This window comes from Ostrea edulis, chromosome 10 (assembly GCF_947568905.1).
Source record: "Ostrea edulis chromosome 10, xbOstEdul1.1, whole genome shotgun sequence".
In the NCBI taxonomy this organism is placed as follows: Eukaryota; Metazoa; Mollusca; class Bivalvia; order Ostreida; family Ostreidae; genus Ostrea; species Ostrea edulis.
The window spans coordinates 1,301,264-1,323,121 of NC_079173.1; the positions used below are offsets into that span (position 1 = coordinate 1,301,264).

Here is a 21,858-nt window from a genome sequence, read left to right on the forward strand (position 1 = left end):
CTTACCATCTGATTCATTTCTGGAAATAGTCTTCCAAATAGAGCGGGTAAAATTCTTCCTTTTCACTAAACTTAAGCTATATAGTTTTGATAAATCCGGTATAAGCTGATGTGAAATTTATTATCTCTCCTTCCCATCCACCCCTTTTTCTGTAAACTATACGTATTTCTTGTTTACTCAGGTGACCTATAATAATTGGTCTGTGTCCTTTGTCGTGTGTTAATAATCGAATATTTTTAACTTCTTGATAACTACCATTCCAATTCTTCTCAAATTTCATTCCAAGCATCTTTTGGACAAGGGGGACATCATTTGTAAATTTCAGGATTCCTGAACCCTTCTCTAGAACCACAGGACCCAATTTCAACTTAGAACAGACCATACTTGGATGAAGGGATCCATGATTGTTCAATTATAGGGCTTCAACCCATTCCAAGGGAGATAACAAAGAAATGGCAAAAATAGGATTGAGTCGTTTTCGAATCTTTACAAGAAGCACTGTTTTACATAGGGATATATGGGGAAATCTTTGAAAATCTTTTCTCAAAAACAAAAAACAAAACAGTAGGACAATATATGATATACAATCATTCTAAAGTTGGTAGGGTGGGGTCACAATAGGGGATCAACATTTAGGGCACTTGAAATTAATTATCTGGTTCTCAGGCCAATTTTCTCAAAACCAGATGAGGGAGGGAGGCATTTTGTTTTCATTTCTATTGGGCATGAAATAGGTGATGGAGGCTTTTTTGAAATCTGAAACTTGTTGGAAAAGAAACTTTAAACATAAAAGTTCTCTGACACCTACACTTTGTTGTTCGGTGATTAAAGCTTTATACATACTTCAGACATACAGATTCAGCAAATATGGATGTTTACATGAATCTTACATTAAAAGTTCATCTAATGCAATTCTTTTGTGAAGTAAATTAAAATTTAAACTGTAACAAACTTGAAAAAACATCACACAGGTCCTGTTTACATAACTAAGAATTGAGAGTGCTGTATCTCATTTAAAACTCAAAAACTGATCATCCAAAGTTTTACTGACCATTAGAAATACCCCAGTTAAACATAATAAATATTACAAATGACAAAATAAGATTAGAAATGTTTAGTCCAAATCATGTGTATGCCCCTTTAAGCATAATATAGTGGTGTTACTTAGTCAATTTGTGATTAATGTACGAATAAATTTTACAGGGTATTGGTCACTGGAAGAGTCTGGCTGATTGACGAGGAATTGTCCTGAGACTGTGACATATTGTAGAGTAGCGGTCACCAGAGATGTAAGGCTGATTGATGAGGGTTCTTTTCCTGAGACTCTGTAAAAATATCAGGTTTGTTAATGGCATTATGTACAATGTGCCATATTTTGTCTCCACCATGAACTGGTCATGGAGCAGGGGCATTCGTGTTTCTCCAAAATATCTACCGATGTATTTTAGCTCACCTGTCTGAGTCAGAGGCTCAAGTGGGCGTTTCGGATCAAAACTCCCCATTGTCTGTCATTGTCACTGTCGTTGTAAACTTTTCATCATTTTCATAATATCCAGAACCACTCAGCAGATTTAATCCAAACCTAACACAAATCATCCTTGGGCAAATGGGATTCTAGTTTGTTCAAATAAAGGGCCATGTCCCCATTAAAAGGAGATGGTTACAAAAATGCAAAAATAGGGTTTGGTCATTTACAAATCTTCTCAATAGCCACTGAGCCAGAAAAGCTCAAATTTATATGGATCCGAAGCTTCCTGACATAGAGCAGATTGAAGTTTATTCAAATAATGGCCCTAGGGGATGGGTGGGGCCACAATAGGGAAGCAAATTTTTATATGCAAATTTATAGAAAAAATCTTCAAAAACCTTTATAGGTTACTCAGTTGACCAGAGTATTGCAACTGGTGTCCGTCCGTCGTGCGTGAACAATTGAACATTTTTAACTTCTTAATAACTACCAGTCCAATTCTTTTCAAATATAGTATAAAGCATCATAGGGACAAGGTGGACATAAATTGTAAATTTCAGGGCTCCAGCACCCCTGGGGCCCTAGGGGCGGGGCAAAACTTGTTTCATAGTGTTTATGTGTAAAACACTTAAATTGCATCTTCATTTATGCTATTGATAATAAATTGAAAGTAAAAAGATATTTAGAAGTAACAAGTAGTCCTTTACCAAAATTGTAAATTTGTTAACCCCAGGTTTAGGAGTTTTAAGTATCAGGGTGGGGCCAAAATGGTCAGTTATTAAGTGTGTGAACAATAGACATTTTTAACTTCTTGATTAATATCATTCCAATTCTTTTCAAATTTGGTATGAAACATATTTGGAACAAAGGGAACATAATTTGTAAATTTCAGGATTCCTGCACCCCTGGTGCTTTAGGGACAGGGCAAAAACTGCCCCAAAATGACTAATTTTAAAAAATATTCTTCTCAAGAGCCACACACATGTGTAAAACTTATACGGTACCAATTTTGATGCACCAGATGCATCCGTATTTTCAACGAAGTACTTAGGTACTGGGCTTTAAGAACAACTAAATGCATAGTGATATAGAGCAGGAAGACCTCTACCAAAATTATAAATTTCATGATCCCCGGGGTAGGGTTTCTGACTCCAGGGCGGGTTAAACTTGTTATATAGTTGTTATATAGTTTTTAAGTGTAAAACACTTAAAAAAAACATTTAATTTAGTGCTTTTGGTACGAAATTGAAACTAAATGGGTGGAGCTGGTAGTCTTTTACGAAAATTGTAAATTTGATTTTCCCCAGAGTAAGGGTTTTGAGGCCAAACTTGGTATATAATATTTATGTATAAGTTTGCTGATACTGTATAAAATCTAAATGCATACTTAGGAATAGCAGAAAAGGATGTACAAAAAATGGTGAAATTCACAACCCAGGGTTATGATGTTAGGATGAGTCCAAAGTAGTCATATATTTTTATGTTTTAATATTAACACACCTATTATTTAAAACCTTTCTTCAGTGTATGCACTTTTGAGGGCAGTGAAGTTTTAAGAACACATCTTATTGTATACTATTGCTGAACATTAGAATTTAGCTTAGATATTCAGAACAGGAATTTTTTTCTAGATTTCATAGCCCATGGAAGTAGTGATACTTTTCCCACTAGTATCCAGGTGACCGATAAGGCCTGTGGGCCTCTTGTTCTCAATAGCCAGAAAAGTGAAAATTCATATGGCAGTTTCCTGACATGGTGCAGATTAAAGTTTATTAAAATCTTTATCACCAAGCTACCAATGATTCAGCATAATCATTTGATTAACTTTCTGCATTATGTGTAAATTTTTTGACACATCCTTCGTCTGTTTGTAGAATTTGGTGTGAAGTGATTGGTTGTACAGAAATTTCAAGTTCTCCCAGATCCAGGGAAACATGAGGTTAGTCAGTGGGACATTAGCATACAGTTAAAGTATATTCTGACTATCTGACCAAGCCCCAGCATAGTGGAGGCAGTATGAGTCAATTATGTTACTTTGATAAGTGACAGATGTGTGTTTCTGTGCCCCACAAGCGGGGACATTTGTCTCGTATAGACTGTAGCACAGCTCAATGGTCCATGCATATTTGTAGACAGGCTTATATCCTACGTTCAGAGAAAGCAATGGAACAGATTGAAATTTGACCCCAGGGTCCCAGAATCTCTAGTCAGGTGTTCTAACAACAGAGTGATCTGGAAGCCATCTCACAACCAAGTAAAAGTGCTAATTGTTCAAGATAATTCATCATTAGAAAATAGAAAAATAAACCAAGTGTAGCATATCCATACGGAATAACTAGTAAATACTGTGGTACATGTCAGGGGTTTGTCTATATAAATCATACATAATAACTAGTGAATACTGTGGTACATGTCGGGGTTTTGTCTATATAAATCATACATAATAACTAGTGAATACTGTGGTACATGTCGGGGTTTTGTCTATATAAATCATACATAATAACTAGTAAATACTGTGGTACATGTCGGGGTTTTGTCTATATAAATCATACAGAATAAGTAGTAAATACTGTGGTACATGTCGGGGGTTTGTCTATATAAATCATACAGAATAACTAGTAAATACTGTGGTACATGTCGGGGGTTTGTCTATATAAATCATACAGAATAACTAGTAAATACTGTGGTAAATCCCTTTCAGAATCTTTTGTCTCGTATTGAAATGTCACCATCGGTAGGTGAAGTACACAAAATGCTTAGCGCCCAGTGTCATAGCAGTGAGGTTTATTTAACGTACGAACATCTGCTGCGACACAGGACCTCTGTGACATATAGAACGTCTGCTGCGACACAGGACCTCTGTGACATATCGAACGTCTGCTGCAACACAGGACCTCTGTGACATATCGAACGTCTGCTGTGACACAGGACCTCTGTGACATATCGAACGTCTGCTGTGACACAGGACCTCTGTGACGTATTCAACGTCTGCTGCGACACAGGACCTCTGTGACATATTCAACGTCTGCTGTGACACAGGACCTCTGTGACGTATTCAACGTCTGCTGTGACACAGGACCTCTGTGACGTATCCAACGTCTGCTGCGACACAGGACCTCTGTGACGTATGGAACGTCTGCTGTGACACAGGACCTCTGTGACATATGGAACGTCTGCTGCGACACATGACCTCTATGACACATCGAACGTCTGCTGTGACACAGGACCTCTGTGAGGTATTCAATGTCTGCTGTGACACAGGACCTCTGTGACGTATGGAACGTCTGCTGCGACACAGGACCTCTGTGACATATGGAACGTCTGCTGTGACACAGGACCTCTGTGACGTATTCAACGTCTGCTGTGACACAGGACCTCTGTGACGTATGGAACGTCTGCTGTGACACAGGACCTCTGTGACGTATTCAACGTCTGCTGTGACACAGGACCTCTGTGACGTATGGAACGTCTGCTGCGACACAGGACCTCTGTGACATATGGAACATTATCTGTTACATAGCCTCACTTCTAAGTGCGGCGTGTTTGACTACCAATGTTTACATCTTAGGTTTTGCATCTTTGGTTTGACGTGGCATGAAGGCATCTCAAACTTCCATCCTCTCAGTTATATAGTGAACAATCTACCACTGAGCCACCATGACCAGTTTATCTGAGACCCCTGTGTTACTAGTCAGGTGTTCTAACCACTGAGCTATCCAGACCGATATTCATGGATCATATGGAAATCCGCTTCATGGATAGCTCAGTTAGAGCACCTGTTTAGTAATACAAGGGTCTCGATAGACTGGTCATGATAGCTCAGTTAGAGCACCTGTCTAGTAATACAAGGGTCTCGATAGACTGGTCATGATAGGTCAGTTAGAGCACCTGTCTAGTAATACAAGGGTCTCGATAGACTGGTCATGGTAGCTCAGTGATTACAACACCTGACTAGTTGTATAGGGGTCTTGGATTCAGTTCTAAATCAAACCAGTTTATCTGAGACCCCTGTGTTACTAGTCAGGTGTTCTAACCACTGAGCCACCATGACCAGTTTATCTGAAACACCTGTTACTATTCAGGTGTTCTAACCACTGAGCTATCCAGACCGATATTCATGGATCATATGGAAATCCGCTTCATGGATAGCTCAGTTAGAGCACCTGTCTAGTAATACAAGGGTCTCGATAAACTGGTCATGATGACTCGGTGGTTACAACACCTGTCTAGTAATACACGGGTCTCGATAGACTGGTCATGATAGGTCAGTTAGAGCACCTGTCTAGTAATACAAGGGTCTCGATAGACTGGTCATGATAGGTCAGTTAGAGCACCTGTCTAGTAATACAAGGGTCTCGATAGACTGGTCATGGTAGCTCAGTGATTACAACACTTGACTAGTTGTATAGGGGTCTTGGATTCAATTCTAAATCAAACTAAATACACAATGTAATAGACTGGACTCTAGTTCTGAATTACAAACAGTTCGGTTTGATATGAATACACTTTGTCTGTGTTGATTTTGTAGGACTGTGGAGTGTCGTGATGTTATTGATGGTCAACAGAAGACTGTGACCTTGAATCTGAAGATATGTGATGAAGACTGGACGTTTGGGGTCACTCTCTGTTACAGTACTACAAATCTAAGTAAGTACTCAGTAATAATGTAAGACTGAACTCTGTATCATGTTTATCTAATATATACATTGAAAATTATAACACAATCATATTGAAATACATAATTAACAAAAAGAAAAATGTTCAATTAGTAGTTTATCACACTAAAACAAGGACATCCAAATAATATGTAAGTGTTGTGGATGTACTATAATTCATGGCTACACACAAAATACTAACAAAATAAAAACTCTAAGTACTTCACAATTATTCATGTTTCTTTAAAAGATTTGATAAGATAGAGATAAGTAGTAACACAGTCAAATTAGTCCTCAAAAGATTGTATATAGATAACTAGTAACACAGTCAAATTAGTCCACCAAAGATTGTATATAAATAACTAGTAACACAGTCAAATTAGTCCACAAAAGATTGTATATAGATAACTAGTAACATAGTCAAATTAGTCCACAAAAGATTGTAGATAGATAACTAGTAACACAGTCAAATTAGTCCACAAAAGATTGTATATAGATAACTAGTAACACAGTCAAATTAGTCCACAAAAGACTGTATATAGATAACTAGTAACACAGTCAAATCAGTCCACAAAAGATTGTATATAGATAACTAGTAACACAGTCAAATTAGTCCACAAAAGATTGTATATAGATAACTAGTAACACAGTCAAATTAGTCCACAAAAGATTGTATATAGATAACTAGTAACACAGTCAAATTAGTCCACCAAAGATTGTAGATAGATAACTAGTAACACAGTCAAATTAGTCCACAAAAGATTGTATATAGATAACTAGTAACACAGTCAAATCAGTCCACAAAAGATCGTAAATAAATAGATAATTAACTAGTAACACATTTGGATCAGTAATTAGTATACTAAGATTAATGTTGTTTTACTAAACACAATACAGGTTTTACTAAACACCAGTGAATGCCTTATTTTCAGTAAACTTGCTAGCAGAAGTACATGTTAATTACACATCACAAACAAGGGGCTGTAATTAACACAGGGCTGTAATTAACACAGGGTTGTAATTAACAAGTGATGCAATTAACATGATGTTGTAATTAACACACTGTAAAGATATGTAATGAACATGTTTCAGACATGTAATTAACACTGTGTAGAGCTGTGTAATTAACACTGTGTTGGTAGATGTAATTAACACTGTAGAGCTGTGTAATTAACACTGTTTATAGATATTGGATTTTCTTCACTTTAGCAGTGTGATACTCAGCCACAAAGAGGTTGTCTTTGATGTCCACACATAAACCCCATGGAGTGTATAAATAACAGTGAATGTAACGGAGGAACTGTCCGTCCTGATCTAGGATGTCGATACGGTGATTGTGACTGTCTGCTGTCAGGATGTGACTCTGGCTGTCTGTAGTGATGCCGACTGGATTAAATGATTGCTTGGTATAAGAGGGATGACCAGTGTATCTAAATCGGAGTTTTCCTGACTGATTGACCACCACTACTGCTCTAGCTCCACAGTCAGCCACACAGATATCCAGGTTCTTGTTCTCACTGAGGTATTTATAGTAACCATCAGATTTATAGAGAGGACGACCCTGATCATCAAACTGAATGCTTTGTTTCTCTGTGGAGCCGGAGTAACGCACGACTTTGGATTGTTTGTAATCATCACTGTCCATGGTAACCAGGAGGTCGTTACCCGCGGTACTGCAGACAAAGCGAGGTCTCCACCCCTGTAGTGTGATCACGGTCTGTATCTGTTTATTCTTAATTAAGTTTATAGTGTTATCATCATAGTCAGTATAAACAAGATCTCCGTCCCGTGTCACTGCTATGTCCCGCGGTACGTACCCTGACTTGGTTTGTATTGATGTCAGTAGTTCACTCTGGAGGTTGAGCAGCTTCATGGTGTTGTTATTCCCGCATGTCCAGACTTGATCTTCACTCAGACAGCTAACACTGAATAGTCTGTTATACCCAGTGTCTATGGTGGCGGTGACGCGCGGCTCATCAAGCAGTGGCTTGACTGGAGGAGACGATACAGCTTCTGCTGACTTGATTGTGTCGCCATGTTCTGTGTTAATGGATAATGGCGGCAGAGAACCAAACATTTCATTGAGCTGATCTTTGTTTATTTTCGGAGCAGACAAACTGGGTACTGTAACTCGGACTTTAGGCGGTAATGTTCTAAATTCGGAATTCCTAGATTTGTAAGTAGAGGTTAAGGAAACGTCATTTGATTTTAGCATTGATTTCAAGTCGGACATGATCTGTTTGAGTTCCGCCATTTTCTGTGTGATTTCTTCTGTATTTTTATTCAGGGTAGATAGGTGTTTGATTTTCATCTCCTGAATGTCGGATTTCCGCTGGTTGACAATGGCGGTGATCTCCCGGTGTAAGGCTTCTCCATGTTGATCGGCATCTGTCGTCAGTTTCTCGTAATTCGCTTCTAACTCGGCTTTTTCAGTTTGCACACCGGACGCCATTTCTTCATATCGCGGGTAAATTCTGGTCTCGAGTTCGTCCAGATCTTTCTGTAAACTTTCTGTTTTAGCGTTGAGTTTTTCCAGAATATCTGATATATCGTGCCCTTCATGTTTACTTGAGGAGACGCAGGTAGAACAGACAGGAATGTCACATTTCTCACAGTAATTTTTACAGAGTTCGCCGGCGTGGTCTGGACATGTTGAGTAGTTAAGAGATTTTCTGTATTTATAGAGCACGACTTTGTGTCTTATAGACGAATCCGAGAGGTGCTTCCCAACACAGGTCTGGCATAGATTTATATCACAACGTTCACAGTGACTCTGTAGGTGGGCAGTTTTACAGAGGTCACACAATAGGATAATCTGGGCTCTGCGGAACGGGTCCATTTCTGATGTCCGGGGTCACATGAGGAGTTCACTGTTAATTAAATTAGGGAATCTTAATTAAAGAGTTTGACTTATTGAAACACATGACCAGCTAAAATCACAGTATGTTGTATAAACTGCCATTATTTATATCAGAGACGTCTATACATTTTGAATAAACCCCACCCCACCCCCACCCCCACCCCACCCCACCCTCTTCAGAGTTATGTGAAATTATTTTAAAAATGAGCAGATCTATCTTATTAATCACACAAATATGGATATTAAGTTTGTCTCACCTGAAAATCCAACATGGCCTCCCTGTTATATCGACCTTCCGTCTAGTCCTGTGATTAAATATTTGTGCGGTGCGTCAGCCTGTATACAATATCTATTTAAATAGAGTTTTAAAGTTTGTTTTGACCTAGATCATACTGGGTAGCGATGCCAACATTGACGTCAGAAGATAGAATTGTTTCAATGTATGTATAAATACCTTCATTATAGTCCGTGTAGAAAAATACTTCGCAATATCAATTGTTCCTCTGTGGGGGGGGGGGGTGTCATATAGTAATCATTACTACTGTCTCAGTTTGGACAGTTTTATATAGGGACAACACCTGATTTAGGTGAAGTACTTATGGACGTAACATTGAGGGTTTTTTTTTTACCGTGCCAAAGACTAGTTTGCATTGAGGGTTGTTTATCGTGCCAAAGACTAGTTTGCATTGGGGGTTGTTTATCGTGCCAAAGACTAGTTTGCATTGAGGGTTGTTTATCGTGCCAAAGACTAGTTTACATTGAGGGTTGTTTATCGTGCCAAAGACTAGTTTGCATTGAGGGTTGTTTATCGTGCCAAAGACTAGTTTGCATTGAGGGTTGTTTATCGTGACAAAGACTAGTTTACATTGAGGGTTGTTTATCGTGCCAAAGACTAGTTTGCATTGAGGGTTGTTTATCGTGACAAAGACTGGTTTGCATTGAGGGTTGTTTATCGTGACAAAGACTAGTTTACATTGAGGGTTGTTTATCGTGCCAAAGACTAGTTTGCATTGAGGGTTGTTTATCGTGCCAAAGACTAGTTTGCATTGAGGGTTGTTTATCGTGCCAAAGACTGGTTTGCATTGAGGGTTGTTTATCGTGCCAAAGACTAGTTTGCATTGAGGGTTGTTTATGTGACAAAGACTGGTTTGCGTTGAGGGTTGTTTATCGTGCCAAAGACTAGTTTGCATTGAGGGTTGTTTATCGTGCCAAAGACTAGTTTACATTGAGGGTTGTTTATCGTGCCAAAGACTAGTTTGCATTGAGGGTTGTTTATCGTGACAAAGACTGGTTTGCATTGAGGGTTGTTTATCGTGACAAAGACTAGTTTACATTGAGGGTTGTTTATCGTGCCAAAGACTAGTTTGCATTGAGGGTTGTTTATCGTGCCAAAGACTAGTTTGCATTGAGGGTTGTTTATCGTGCCAAAGACTGGTTTGCATTGAGGGTTGTTTATCGTGCCAAAGACTAGTTTGCATTGAGGGTTGTTTATGTGACAAAGACTGGTTTGCGTTGAGGGTTGTTTATCGTGCCAAAGACTATGCTGGCGCGACGTTGTAAATTTCTTCTCGCTATTATCCAGTGTAAAATTCCAAACAAACTTACATGTATGTGAGTGACGTGTGACTTTCACAGAAATAAACAAAGTCCCATTGAGCGCTTAGTTAAGGAACAATCACTACCTATATATTAAGCAGAATTTTATAAACTTTTCTGTATACTGACAATGAACTTAACACGGCAAGAAGAAATTTAGACTTTTGTGTATACTGACATTAAACTTAACACGCTCGGGAGAATTTTACAAACTTTTGTGTATACTGACAATAAACTGAACACGCTAATCAGAATTTTACAGACTTTAGGAGATTTTCGCATGTGTAGAGCTATAATACATTGGATTAAATGCTGTCTGACTTGTTTTATACCGGTTGTTAGGCCGTTCTTGGCGCACTAATTTTGACTACGTATAACTCCGGGATATGAGGCTGACGGCGGGTGTGACCGGTCAACAGGGGATGCTTACTCCTCCTAGGTACCTGATTCCATCTCAGGTATACCCAGGGATCCGTGTTTTCACATCTCTCTATTTTCAATTTTATATTGCTTGTATAGTAGTTATGAGATTGATCACTGTTCATTGTCTTCACCTTTCACCTAGTTTTGGTTGTGTAGGGGGAGGGGGGGGGGGTATATTGTGTAGGCGTCCCTCGAGAGAATTTTTCAAGCGTATAGTATAGAAATATTACCATTGCCGACAAAGGGCTGCAGAATTTGGGCCTATGCTCGGAGCTTATGGCCTTTGACAAGGGAGGGATCTTTGCTGTGACACGGGGCCTCAGTTTTTCCGGTCATATCCGAATGACCGCTTCATTTAATCACCTCTTACGATAAGCAAGGGGCACTAGGGATTTATTCTATCTAGGATTCTCACTTGGGGGTTGAGGGGGGGGGGGTGAAATGATATGCGACTTTGATTTCGGAAATGTAAACATAAAGCTTATAAAAAATGATTGGAAACCATATATCCGGGATTGAAGTGTTCCTGTCATTTTAATGGCACACAAAAATTGCTTTAAAATTCCACAATTTGAATCCACACGCCACCTATTATTTTTGTTATCAGTGAATCAGATTACATTGCTTATTGAAATAATTGTCTTACATGTACCAGAGGGCTCGTCACTCAAGCTTTCACTTACATATCATCCATTCCCTGTAAATAGAAAGCTTACCTGTGTACAGATAAACAATAGGTAAATTACCTGTGTATGTTTGAAGTGTGAGTGAAGCGTGTATCAGGCGCCCTCTAGTGAGGAAATGACATGAAATACGTTACATGTCTTTGTATTAATACTCTGTTTTCTGTTGTAGGTTGAGTTGAGTGGAACAATGAACCTCCAGATATCTATGTACATTTACACGTGTAGGATTAAACTTCTGTTGCACTCGCGCATGCGAGCTTATCCTATATTGCGTGTTTGCGTTTTATTTCATAAATAGTTTAGGAATATATTGTCCGCTCAATATCTTGAGAAGCCTTTGCTTGACAGACATTAAACCTGGTACACTGGTACATCTTCAGGAGAAGACGACCCTATTTGATTTTGAGGCCATGCGGTCAAAGGTTAAGGGTCAAACTGGACATAGGAATATACTGTCAGCTCAATTTCTGGAGAATCCTTTGATTGACAGACATCAGATTTAGTACACTGGTATATCTTCAGGAGAAGGTGACCTGTATTGATTTTGAGGTCACATGGTGAAACTGGACACAGTAATATACTGACCACTTAATATCTTGAGAACCCTTTGCTTGACAGACATCAAACTTAGTATACTGGTACATCTTCAGGAGAAGATTACCCCTATTGATTTTGAGATCACAAGGTCAAAGGCCCGGGATTGAACTGGACATTTTAATATATTATCTCCTATATTTTAAGAATGATATGCGTGATTGACACTAAACTTGGGACAGCGGTACAACATAAGGAGTAGATGAACCCTATTGAGTTTTAGGTCACATGGTCAATGCACTGTTAACATACATCTAGGAAGATATTGTCTACACAGTATTTTGAATTTAAGATAATACTATCAATTGAATATGTATGTATCACCCTTTTTCAATTTTGCACCATGGGGGACATATGTGTTTTACAAACATCTGTTGCTTAGAATTTTCTTTTAAAGTGTATACGAAAACCATGGTTAATCCTTGGGTAGTGCAGATCTGTTTCTCCAGATTCCCCCCCCCCCAAAAAAAAAATAAAACTCCGTGAAATAGGGTGGATCACCATAGGAAATAAATCTTTTACGTGAGAATTATAAAGATGCACCGTTAAAACAACAGAAAGGCCATGGTTAATCAAAGTGTTGTGTAAGTATTTATAGGTAGTTAAAAGTCAGGATCCGGGGTAGTTAAAAGTCAGGATCCGCGGTACTTGAAAGTCAGGACCCGGGGTAGTTAAATATCAGGACGGGGTAGTTAAAAGTCAGGACCAAGGGTAGTTCCAAGTCAGGATCTGGGGTAGTTAAAAGTAATGACCCGCGGTAGTTAAACGTCAGGACCCGGGGTAGTTAAAAGTCAGGACCCGGGGTAGTTACAAGTCAGGACCCGCGGTAGTTAAAAGTCAGGACGGGGTAGTTAAAAGTCAGGACCCAGGGTAGTTACAAGTCAGGATCCGGGGTAGTTGCAAGTCAGGACCCGGGGTAGTTAAAAGTCAGGATCCGGGATAGTTAAATGTCAGGATCCGGAGTAGTTACAAGTCAGGACCTGGGGTAGTTATAAGTCAGGATCCGTGGTAGTTACAAGTCAGGATCCGGGGTGGTTAAAAGTCAGGATCCGGGGTAGTTACAAGTCAGGATCCGGGGTAGTTAAAAGTCGGGATCCGTGGTAGTTACAAGTCAGGATCCAGGTGTAAGTTGAGGCCCTTATAGGAGTTGAGAGTTTATTTAGGAAAATGCTTCTAACAAATCGCCTATGACGTTATTGTCGCATTACTTTCGCAGCTGAATGGTGAAACTACAGCGCTTTTTGTTGAAAATTTGGAATTTTAACACGTTTATTGTGATGCATTACGTTACCGTGGAGAAATCTGATAAAAGCCGACCAATTTTGAACATCGAATCGGGAGTAGAAGCAAGAAAAACATTACGGTGAATATGGGGTAAAATATTTCCAAAACGTTTCTAATCCAAACTTTTTTTTTCATTTTTATTTTAAATCTATATAGATTTTGTTTTGAATTGAAATAAATGGTGGAATGTCCTTCAGAAATGGAAGGGGGGGGGGTTACCTAATGATATATCTTCATTCAAGAAAAAAAACAACCCAGGAAACGATCGTAGTCATAAATGTGGGGTATAACCCCGCCCCCTGATTCTATTTGCCTGCTCCTAGGCAGATCTGTTTGATACGACACGAGGTGTGATAACGAACGGCGACGCTATGTAACTATTTCCTTCTTATTTTTGTTGCATAGCATCGCTATTTGTGCAGCACTTTGTAGCAATTTGTTACATACCGAGCGGGGATTGCACCTTTTTATGTATGTGTGTCTTTCTGTAAATTTATCAAACCCAGTTCTCTCTCTCTCTCTCTCTCTCTCTGTGATCGATAGACTCAAGTAGCTATTTTAAATTAGTGCGTATGGGCATCACACTTTACTGGTGCGCAGTACAGCTGAGGGTGTATAAAAAACGCATTAGGCTTCCTCGCATCAGAAAATGTAAATGGGAGAGAGACTGCTCTCATTGCAAACATGCTCTCCCATACACTCTCATGTTGTTGACCTACAAGACACGACACGAGTTTTATACTTCCCACAGTGGACAAACCATGGAGATTCTCCGTGTCCCAAGGTGTGTGTTATTTGCCTTTACACACAGCTTCTAGGAGCTTTGATCTCGAGGGGGTCCGAGTTTAGAATAGGTCTAGTACTCCCTTGCCTGTCGTAAGAGACGACTAAGTGGGACGATCCTTCGGATGAGACCTCAAAACCCAAGGTCCCGTGTCACAGTAGGTGTGACACGATAAAGACCCCCCTTCCTGCTCAAAGGCCATAAGCGCCGAACATAGGCCTACATTTTGCAGCCCTTCACCGGCAGTGATTACTTCTCCATATGAGTGTAATATTCTCGAGAGCGACGTTAAACAATATACAATCAATCAATCTAGGAGTTTTGCTGTGGACATGGTCGCCTTGTAGGGGATGTGAAAATGTGCTACAGGCTAAATAAGCATGATAAATGTGGAGTTTTGGAAAAAGACAAAATAGCAATAACCCCCCCCCTCCCTAATGTGGTTTTTTTAGCATTTTGAGACAAAAATTCCAACGATTACAAAAACTATATATATATATATATATATATATATATATATATATATATATATATTGTGTTTTTGAGAATACCTGGTTTTGAAAATTTTTCTTTTAATTTTCTAACCATCCTTTCGTCATTAAAATATCCCTAAATGTACTGTTTCATAATAATGTGTACTGCAGGCAATTCCTGATTTGAATGTGAATTAGTATATTCAGACCCCCCCCCCCTAAAATTTTTCAAATTTACAGTAAATCGTTGTGTCTTGTTTAGAAAAATGTACTAAACGATAACAGGGCCGTAAATTAACCTTCAATTTGGAGGAGGCAGGAAATTAGGTGGGGGTCTGGGGGCCGCCCAGGCCCCCAGACGCTGAGCACATTTTGTGCACACTGAACACGTTTCGTGCAAAATCCTTGATTCTAGGGCCTTCTAAGATGTTACTTGACTAACTCATTCTAAAAGAAAGATTTGGAATGCTTTTTAAGGGAGGTATCATGTTCTTAGTTATTGGAAACAACAAATTCTAATGAACTTTAAATTTTAATTTTTTTTTGGCTCAAAAGTTGGAGGAGGCAGCTGCCTCCTCCGCCTCCATGTAATTTACGGCCCTGGATAAAATAAGCAATAATTTCCTCCACTCCCGGAGAAATAAATGACAAAATCTTTTGATTACATGAATTACTTTATTGGGAGAACTTAGTTTTCCAAAAACCCTAAACTTTGCATTATTTTACTGATTTCACTTTATTAAATATGATAGAAAATATTACAAATGACTTAGATAGGAAACATATTTCAAGTCCTATAAAATCTGTAAAATCCAGGAGCCTCTGAGGGCTTCGCAAGTAGTATGACCGTCTGTTGGACCCCTAAACACAATGGCTATTGTTTAAAGTTAGACAATGAATCTATTGTTGTGGAGGAACAAACGGTATTGAATGAATCTATTATTGTGGAGGAATAAAGGGTATTGAATGAATCTATTATTGTGGAGGAACAAAGGGTATTGAATGTTTGGGGGTCTAAAGACAATGGGGTATTGTTGGATGGGAGACCTGAAACTATTGTTGTGGACATGTATTGGAAAACGATAATATGTGAATGAGATTGTAATGAAGTTCTTTTTGGATTTTGTGTAGGAGTAGAGAAAATGATAAATCGTAGAATAAATAAAAAGAAAATTTATTTAGCAATAAGATAAGAAATATAGAGATGTTTGAAAAACAAAGAAATCACACTTTCACATTCACACACCCATACTCTCTCACCGAGAAAGAAATATAAATTGGTATTATAAACCTGGCAATATTGACAATCAATATAACGTATAACTGTCAAGACAATTCAATAGTTAATACAACAAGTATGTCATTCCAGGCTGAAAATATAACTGGTAATAAATATATTACATAATGGTTCGAATAGTCGCTAATTCCGCTAACTACAGAAAAAGTTAAACAGTAGTAAATTACGTTTTATACAAATTTCTCAAATTCCTTTTTGATAAAATGTTAGTTTACTGAAACACAATATGAAAGTTTGGCTACTCAGCACAATTCAATTTAACGCAACGTCACACTTGGCACAACCAGGCCTCCATACAGCTCGAAAAGCCCCTCCGCTTCCAGTCCCGGACTCACAGGTCTCTCACTGAACAACGATACTGGGTAACGCCGACTTCAAACCAATGGCAACACTAGGCTCACAAAATAATTGTCAAGTCCACCACGTGGAACACCCATGTGCATACAGCACTGTCTCACGTGTTCTGATTCCCACGCCGAGCACCTACTGAAATGCTTCCCACGCCGAGCACCTACTGAAATGCTGAGAGTACTGACTGATATGGCCCAGATAGCTTCTTAAATCCCCTCTGCACTGAAATAGCAATAACTTAACCTAAAACCTGTACACAAAGTGACTTGGGTAACAACAAAATTGAAAACACAATACACGAGAAAATTAACCCGAAACCTCGCAAATATTTTCACACAAAAATAGCTTACCGGCTGGAGAAAACCTATGCCCACACAGTAAAATGTTTGTCTCTCTGGCTACCCATTACCCAGACTAACTTCTGGAATTCGCCAAGAAAAGACCCCTGTTGGACAGCATGAAAACGTGGCCGCACGCTTGACAAACAGCCGCTACTCTGACTGACCAAACCGGTATGCTAAAAATAGCCTTATCGACCAACACTCACACTATGGAAACACCTTACAAGCATAAACAACTATTTACAGACAACACCACAAAAAACTAACAAAATGAAAATTAACTTCATCACAGAGATGTTTATTGTTGTGGATTAGACATCAATACAGCGTGAAAGGGCACCTTGTCCTTAAAAAGAGTAAGGGGAAGGACACTCAATGATGTCGGAGGACCCTAAATACAATGGACTATTGTTGGAAGGGAGATAATGGGTCTATTATTGCGAGTGAACAATTATTGGAAAACGATACTATGTGAAAGAGCAGTCTATTGTGGGTAGACCATGAGGGGGGATTGGAAATAAATACAACGTGAAAGGACACCTATCCTTAAAAAGAGTAAAGACTCAATTGTCCATGAATGAGTAAAAATCAATACCGTGTGAAGTGCATCAGACCTCTAAATTAAAAAAGAGCAGGGAAAGGATATCGGGAGTAAAAATCAATACTGTGTGAAAGGACACCTGTAAGGGGAAGGTTACCTGAGTGAAGTGAAAGGACACGTCCTTTAAATGCAGTCTTTATAAAGAGCAAGGGGAAGGATACCAGGGTAAAAATCAATACTACGAAACAGACACGTTTTGCTGTTTAGATGTTCACAATAAAGAGAGAAAGAGACAGGTGAATAGCAAAACGTTTTATATTTTTCCCTATCTTTTCTTTGTTTAGATGTGATCTCGATAATCACATGTATAATTTGTCATAGAACATTACTGAAAAAAAAAATTCAATTTACCGGAAGACTATGACATTCGATTGAGAGAATTTATTTCATAGAAATAGTTTTGCTTGTTCAAGTACAATCAGATTCGGCTTCTACCTGTGGTTTTCACGTTTTAGTTTACCTCTATCGTCGTGTTCAAGGATTTTCAATGCAAAAACAGTCTTAGAATGTTAATTGGTGTCGAGTCAGACGACTGTGTGCGCAATTTTGTGTTGACAAAAATAAACAGTAAGAAAAGTCTCTACCACCATTACGAGTTTTGACGATCAAAGAAATGTTGATATTTTAACTCAGTTCCCGGAGACCTGGATCCCGGACACCTGAACTCCGGAGACCTGGACCCCGGAGAGTAAGTTTCCCGCCCCCGGTGACTAAGAATTGGGGTTAATAGGAGTATCAACATGTTTTGCAGTAGATAAAAAGCTTGGTCCGGGGGTGTATTTTGAACCAACAAACAGACGTAACCCCACCTAGATAAAGAAGACCTTTAAAAGAAGACAGGGACTTGCATGCAGTGGTTTAAACTTTAAATCTAACGTTCGTACTATGAATAAAAAGCCCGTATGTATATCAATGCGTGAAGCTAATGACTTCAGTATAACCATAAGGTATCAAAAGAGTTATCTTGTATCTCTCGTTTAAAATCATCGACTTGGTATTGTTCATGTTAAACACTATTATAAACTCCAACAGACAATTTGTATTGAGCGGTTGTTAGATTTAAAGATTTGTGTCACTGATTTGCTCTGGTCGGTTGCAACAATATCTAACATGGATTGGAAGTTTAAATTTAAGAATTCGTAAAAAAAAAAAAAAAAAAAAAAAATATGAACGCGAGAGTCCCGTTAGAATGGCAGCTCACTTCTCACGAAGATCAAGACTTGGGTCACCAGGTGATGAAACTTTATGAAGGTTATATACGTTACACATTGATAATCTGATAACTCGTTAGAACCGCCGGTGTTGCAGCATAGACTCCCCCCATAGACTTTCCCCCGCATAGACTTTCCCTCGCATAAATAATAGACTTTCCCTCGCATAATAGACTTTCCCCCGCATAGACTTCCCCCCGCATAGACTTTACCCCCGCATAGACTCCCCCCTCCCCCCCCCCCCGCATAGACTTCCCCCCGCATAAACTTTTCCCCCGCATAGACCCCCCCATAGACTCCCCCCGCAAAGACTTCCCCCTGCATAGACTCCCCCCCCCCCCACATAGACTTTCCCCGCATAGACTTCCCCCCGCATAGACTTTCACCCGCATAGACTTTCCCCCGCATAGACTTTCCCCCCACATAGACTTTCCCCCCGCATAGACTCCCCCGCATAGACCCCCCCCCCGCATAGACTCCCCCCCCTAGACTCCCCCCCCCCCCCGCATAGTCCCCCCCCCACATAGACTCCCCCCCCCGCATAGACTCCCCCCACATAGACTCCCCCCCCACATAGATCCCCCCGCATAGACTTTCCCCCGCATAGACCCCCCCCCACATAGACTTTCCCCCGCATAGACTTTCCCCACATAGACCCCCCCCCCCCCGCATAGACTTTCCCCTGCATAGACTTTCCCCCGCATAGACCCCCCCCCCCCCGCATAGACTTTCCCCTGCATATAGACTTCCCCCCCCAAAAAAAAAACAGGTCCGGGATAAATTCTGTAATGAAGTGCAGTGTTTAAGGCAACAAATCCACCGTGCCGACATTTTGTATGTATATACCCATATATTTTTTCTTCTAAATCTAGTATCCCTTGGGTAGACGTACATATGCATCCTCTTCTACGACCTAACACATGTACTACAATTAAATGCAGCACAATGTGGCATTTTACAAAGCTATGCGGTTAATACTTACATGTAGTTATACAATGTTACATCGGTCGGTAGCCAAACAATGTGGACACAAATAAATCGATTTCAAATCAGACGTTGTGCCAATCATTTCTTACTTTCCAAAGACTGAGACAAAACAAAATATAAATTAAAGTCAACCGCTTAGTTAAAAAAACAACTGGAAGTATGTAGGCCCTATTACTAAATTCCATAACGGTCGATTATATTTGTAATCACAAAAACACATTCCATCAGTGTACGTAAACTTTGAATAAATCTACTCAAAATCATATTATATTATATTGCTATTTAGGATTTCAAATATTTCGGTTGAGCATCACTGAAGACATTATTTGTCGAAATGCGCATCTGGTGCATCAAAATTGGTACCGTATAAGTTTTACATTTTTATATTTTATTTACATTACAAACTCTATCAGTCAACGATATTCGTACATTTTCATGATTATTAGGCCTAGGCTTTCTAAATACGTGTCATATACCTACACTGGTATCCCAAAAGTGTGTAACTTTTATTTTCTTATTATTCATTGTAAAATTCAGTTGAATTAAAATTGCAATAAACCTTTCTATCTGAAATTCAAAAAGAAAATCATGAAGTATCGTCAGAAATTATAACTTATACTCCATATACGATATCAGTACTGATAACTAAAAATGCTTATTAAGAAATTGATATTTTTTTTCTACCATTAAAATAATACTTGAACAGCGGGGATGTAAAGTGAGAAAGTAAATACCTGCTATATAATTAAACACAAGCAATTTTTATATACAACTTGCGATTGTAAAATATAGACACCCCCCCCCCCCCTACTCTACCATTAAAAACAACGATTTGTGAATTTTATACTTCCATTGGGAAACACGTGGAAAAAAACTAGCTGCTTATAAAGAACCGTGCGTCAGTACAACAGATGACATCAATGATACATTTGCCACATTTAGGTACTCTACATCTACAAGAACATTTTAAATGGCGCTATTTCAATATTGTGGTGATTCGTATCTCGCGGGGTTCCGGTTAGAATAGTACCCCTTTGTTTGTCGAAAGAGGCGGTCCTTCGCATAAGACCGCAAAAACCGAGGTCCGTGTCACAGCAGGTGTGGCGACATGATAAGTAACAACAAAACGGTATGTAACAATGACAGGGTATGTAACAATGACATGGTATGTAACAACGACACTGTATGTAACAATGACACGATATGTAACAACAAATCGGTATGTAACAATGATACGGTATGTAACAACAACATGGTATGTAACAATGACACGGTATGTAACAACGACATATATGCAACAATGACACCATATGTAACAATGACAGGGTATGTAACAACGACACTGTATGTAACAATGACATGGTATGTAACAATGACACGGTATGTAACAATGACACGGTATGTAACAATGACACTGTATGTAACAATGACACGATATGTAACAACATGGTATGTAACAATGACACGGTGTGTAACAACGACATGGTATGTAACGATGACACGGTATGTAACAATGACACGGTGTGTAACAATGACACGATATGTCACAACGAGACAGTATGTAACAATGACACGATATGTCACAACGAGACAGTATGTAACAACGACATGGTATGTAACACCGACACTGTATGTAACAACGACACGATATGTAACAATGACACTGTATGTAACAAAGACACGATATGTAACAACAAATCGGTATGTAACAATGACACGGTATGTAACAACAACATGGTATATAACAATGACACGGTATGTAACAATGACATGGTATGTAACAACGACACTGTATGTAACAATGACACGATATGTAAAAATGACACGGTATGTAACAATGACACGGTATATAACAATGACATGGTATGTAACAATGACACGATATGTAACAATGACATGGTATGTAACAATGCTAGGGTATTTAACAATGACATGGTATGTAACAATGACACGGTATGTAACAATGACATGGTATGTAACAATGACACGGTATGAAACAATGACACGGTATGTAACAACAACATGGTATGTAACAATGACACGGTATGAAACAATGACATGGTATGTAACAATGACATGGTATGTAACAATGACACGGTATATAACAATGACATGGTATGTAACAACAACATGGTATGTAACAATGACACGGTGTGTAACAATGACACGATATGTCACAACGAGACAGTATGTAACAACGACATGGTATGTAACACCGACACTGTATGTAACAATGACACGGTATGT

The 21,858-nt window shown here is 39.0% G+C and overlaps 1 protein-coding gene and 2 long non-coding RNA genes across 5 annotated transcripts; 1 reads left to right on the forward strand and 2 right to left on the reverse strand.

Annotated features, from left to right (window-relative positions):
• The first annotated feature begins 1 nt into the window (after position 1).
• On the forward strand, positions 2-11,956 carry LOC130050849 (uncharacterized). 3 transcript variants are annotated; one of them, XR_008799162.1, is made up of 6 exons: positions 2-46; positions 326-1,340; positions 3,343-3,407; positions 5,997-6,115; positions 7,333-7,838; positions 11,858-11,956. It is a non-coding gene; the product is annotated as an uncharacterized LOC130050849 (long non-coding RNA). The 3 variants fall into 3 exon arrangements; XR_008799161.1 differs by having other exon boundaries at positions 4-46; positions 1,204-1,340; XR_008799160.1 differs by lacking the exon at positions 2-46 and having other exon boundaries at positions 119-1,340.
• Positions 6,147-9,330, reverse strand: LOC125660884 (uncharacterized). Its single transcript, XM_056151616.1, has 2 exons — positions 9,241-9,330; positions 6,147-8,993 (listed from the first exon to the last, which is right to left on the reverse strand). Exon 2 carries the CDS (start codon positions 8,960-8,962, stop codon positions 7,304-7,306), a length of 1,659 nt encoding a protein of 552 aa, XP_056007591.1. The 5' UTR covers positions 8,963-8,993; positions 9,241-9,330; the 3' UTR covers positions 6,147-7,303.
• Positions 11,957-15,980: 4,024 nt separating the features above from the next.
• Positions 15,981-17,351, reverse strand: LOC125666524 (uncharacterized). The gene is made up of 2 exons (XR_007366715.2): positions 16,822-17,351; positions 15,981-16,693 (listed from the first exon to the last, which is right to left on the reverse strand). It is a non-coding gene; the product is annotated as an uncharacterized LOC125666524 (long non-coding RNA).
• Between the last annotated feature and the right edge of the window lie 4,507 nt (positions 17,352-21,858).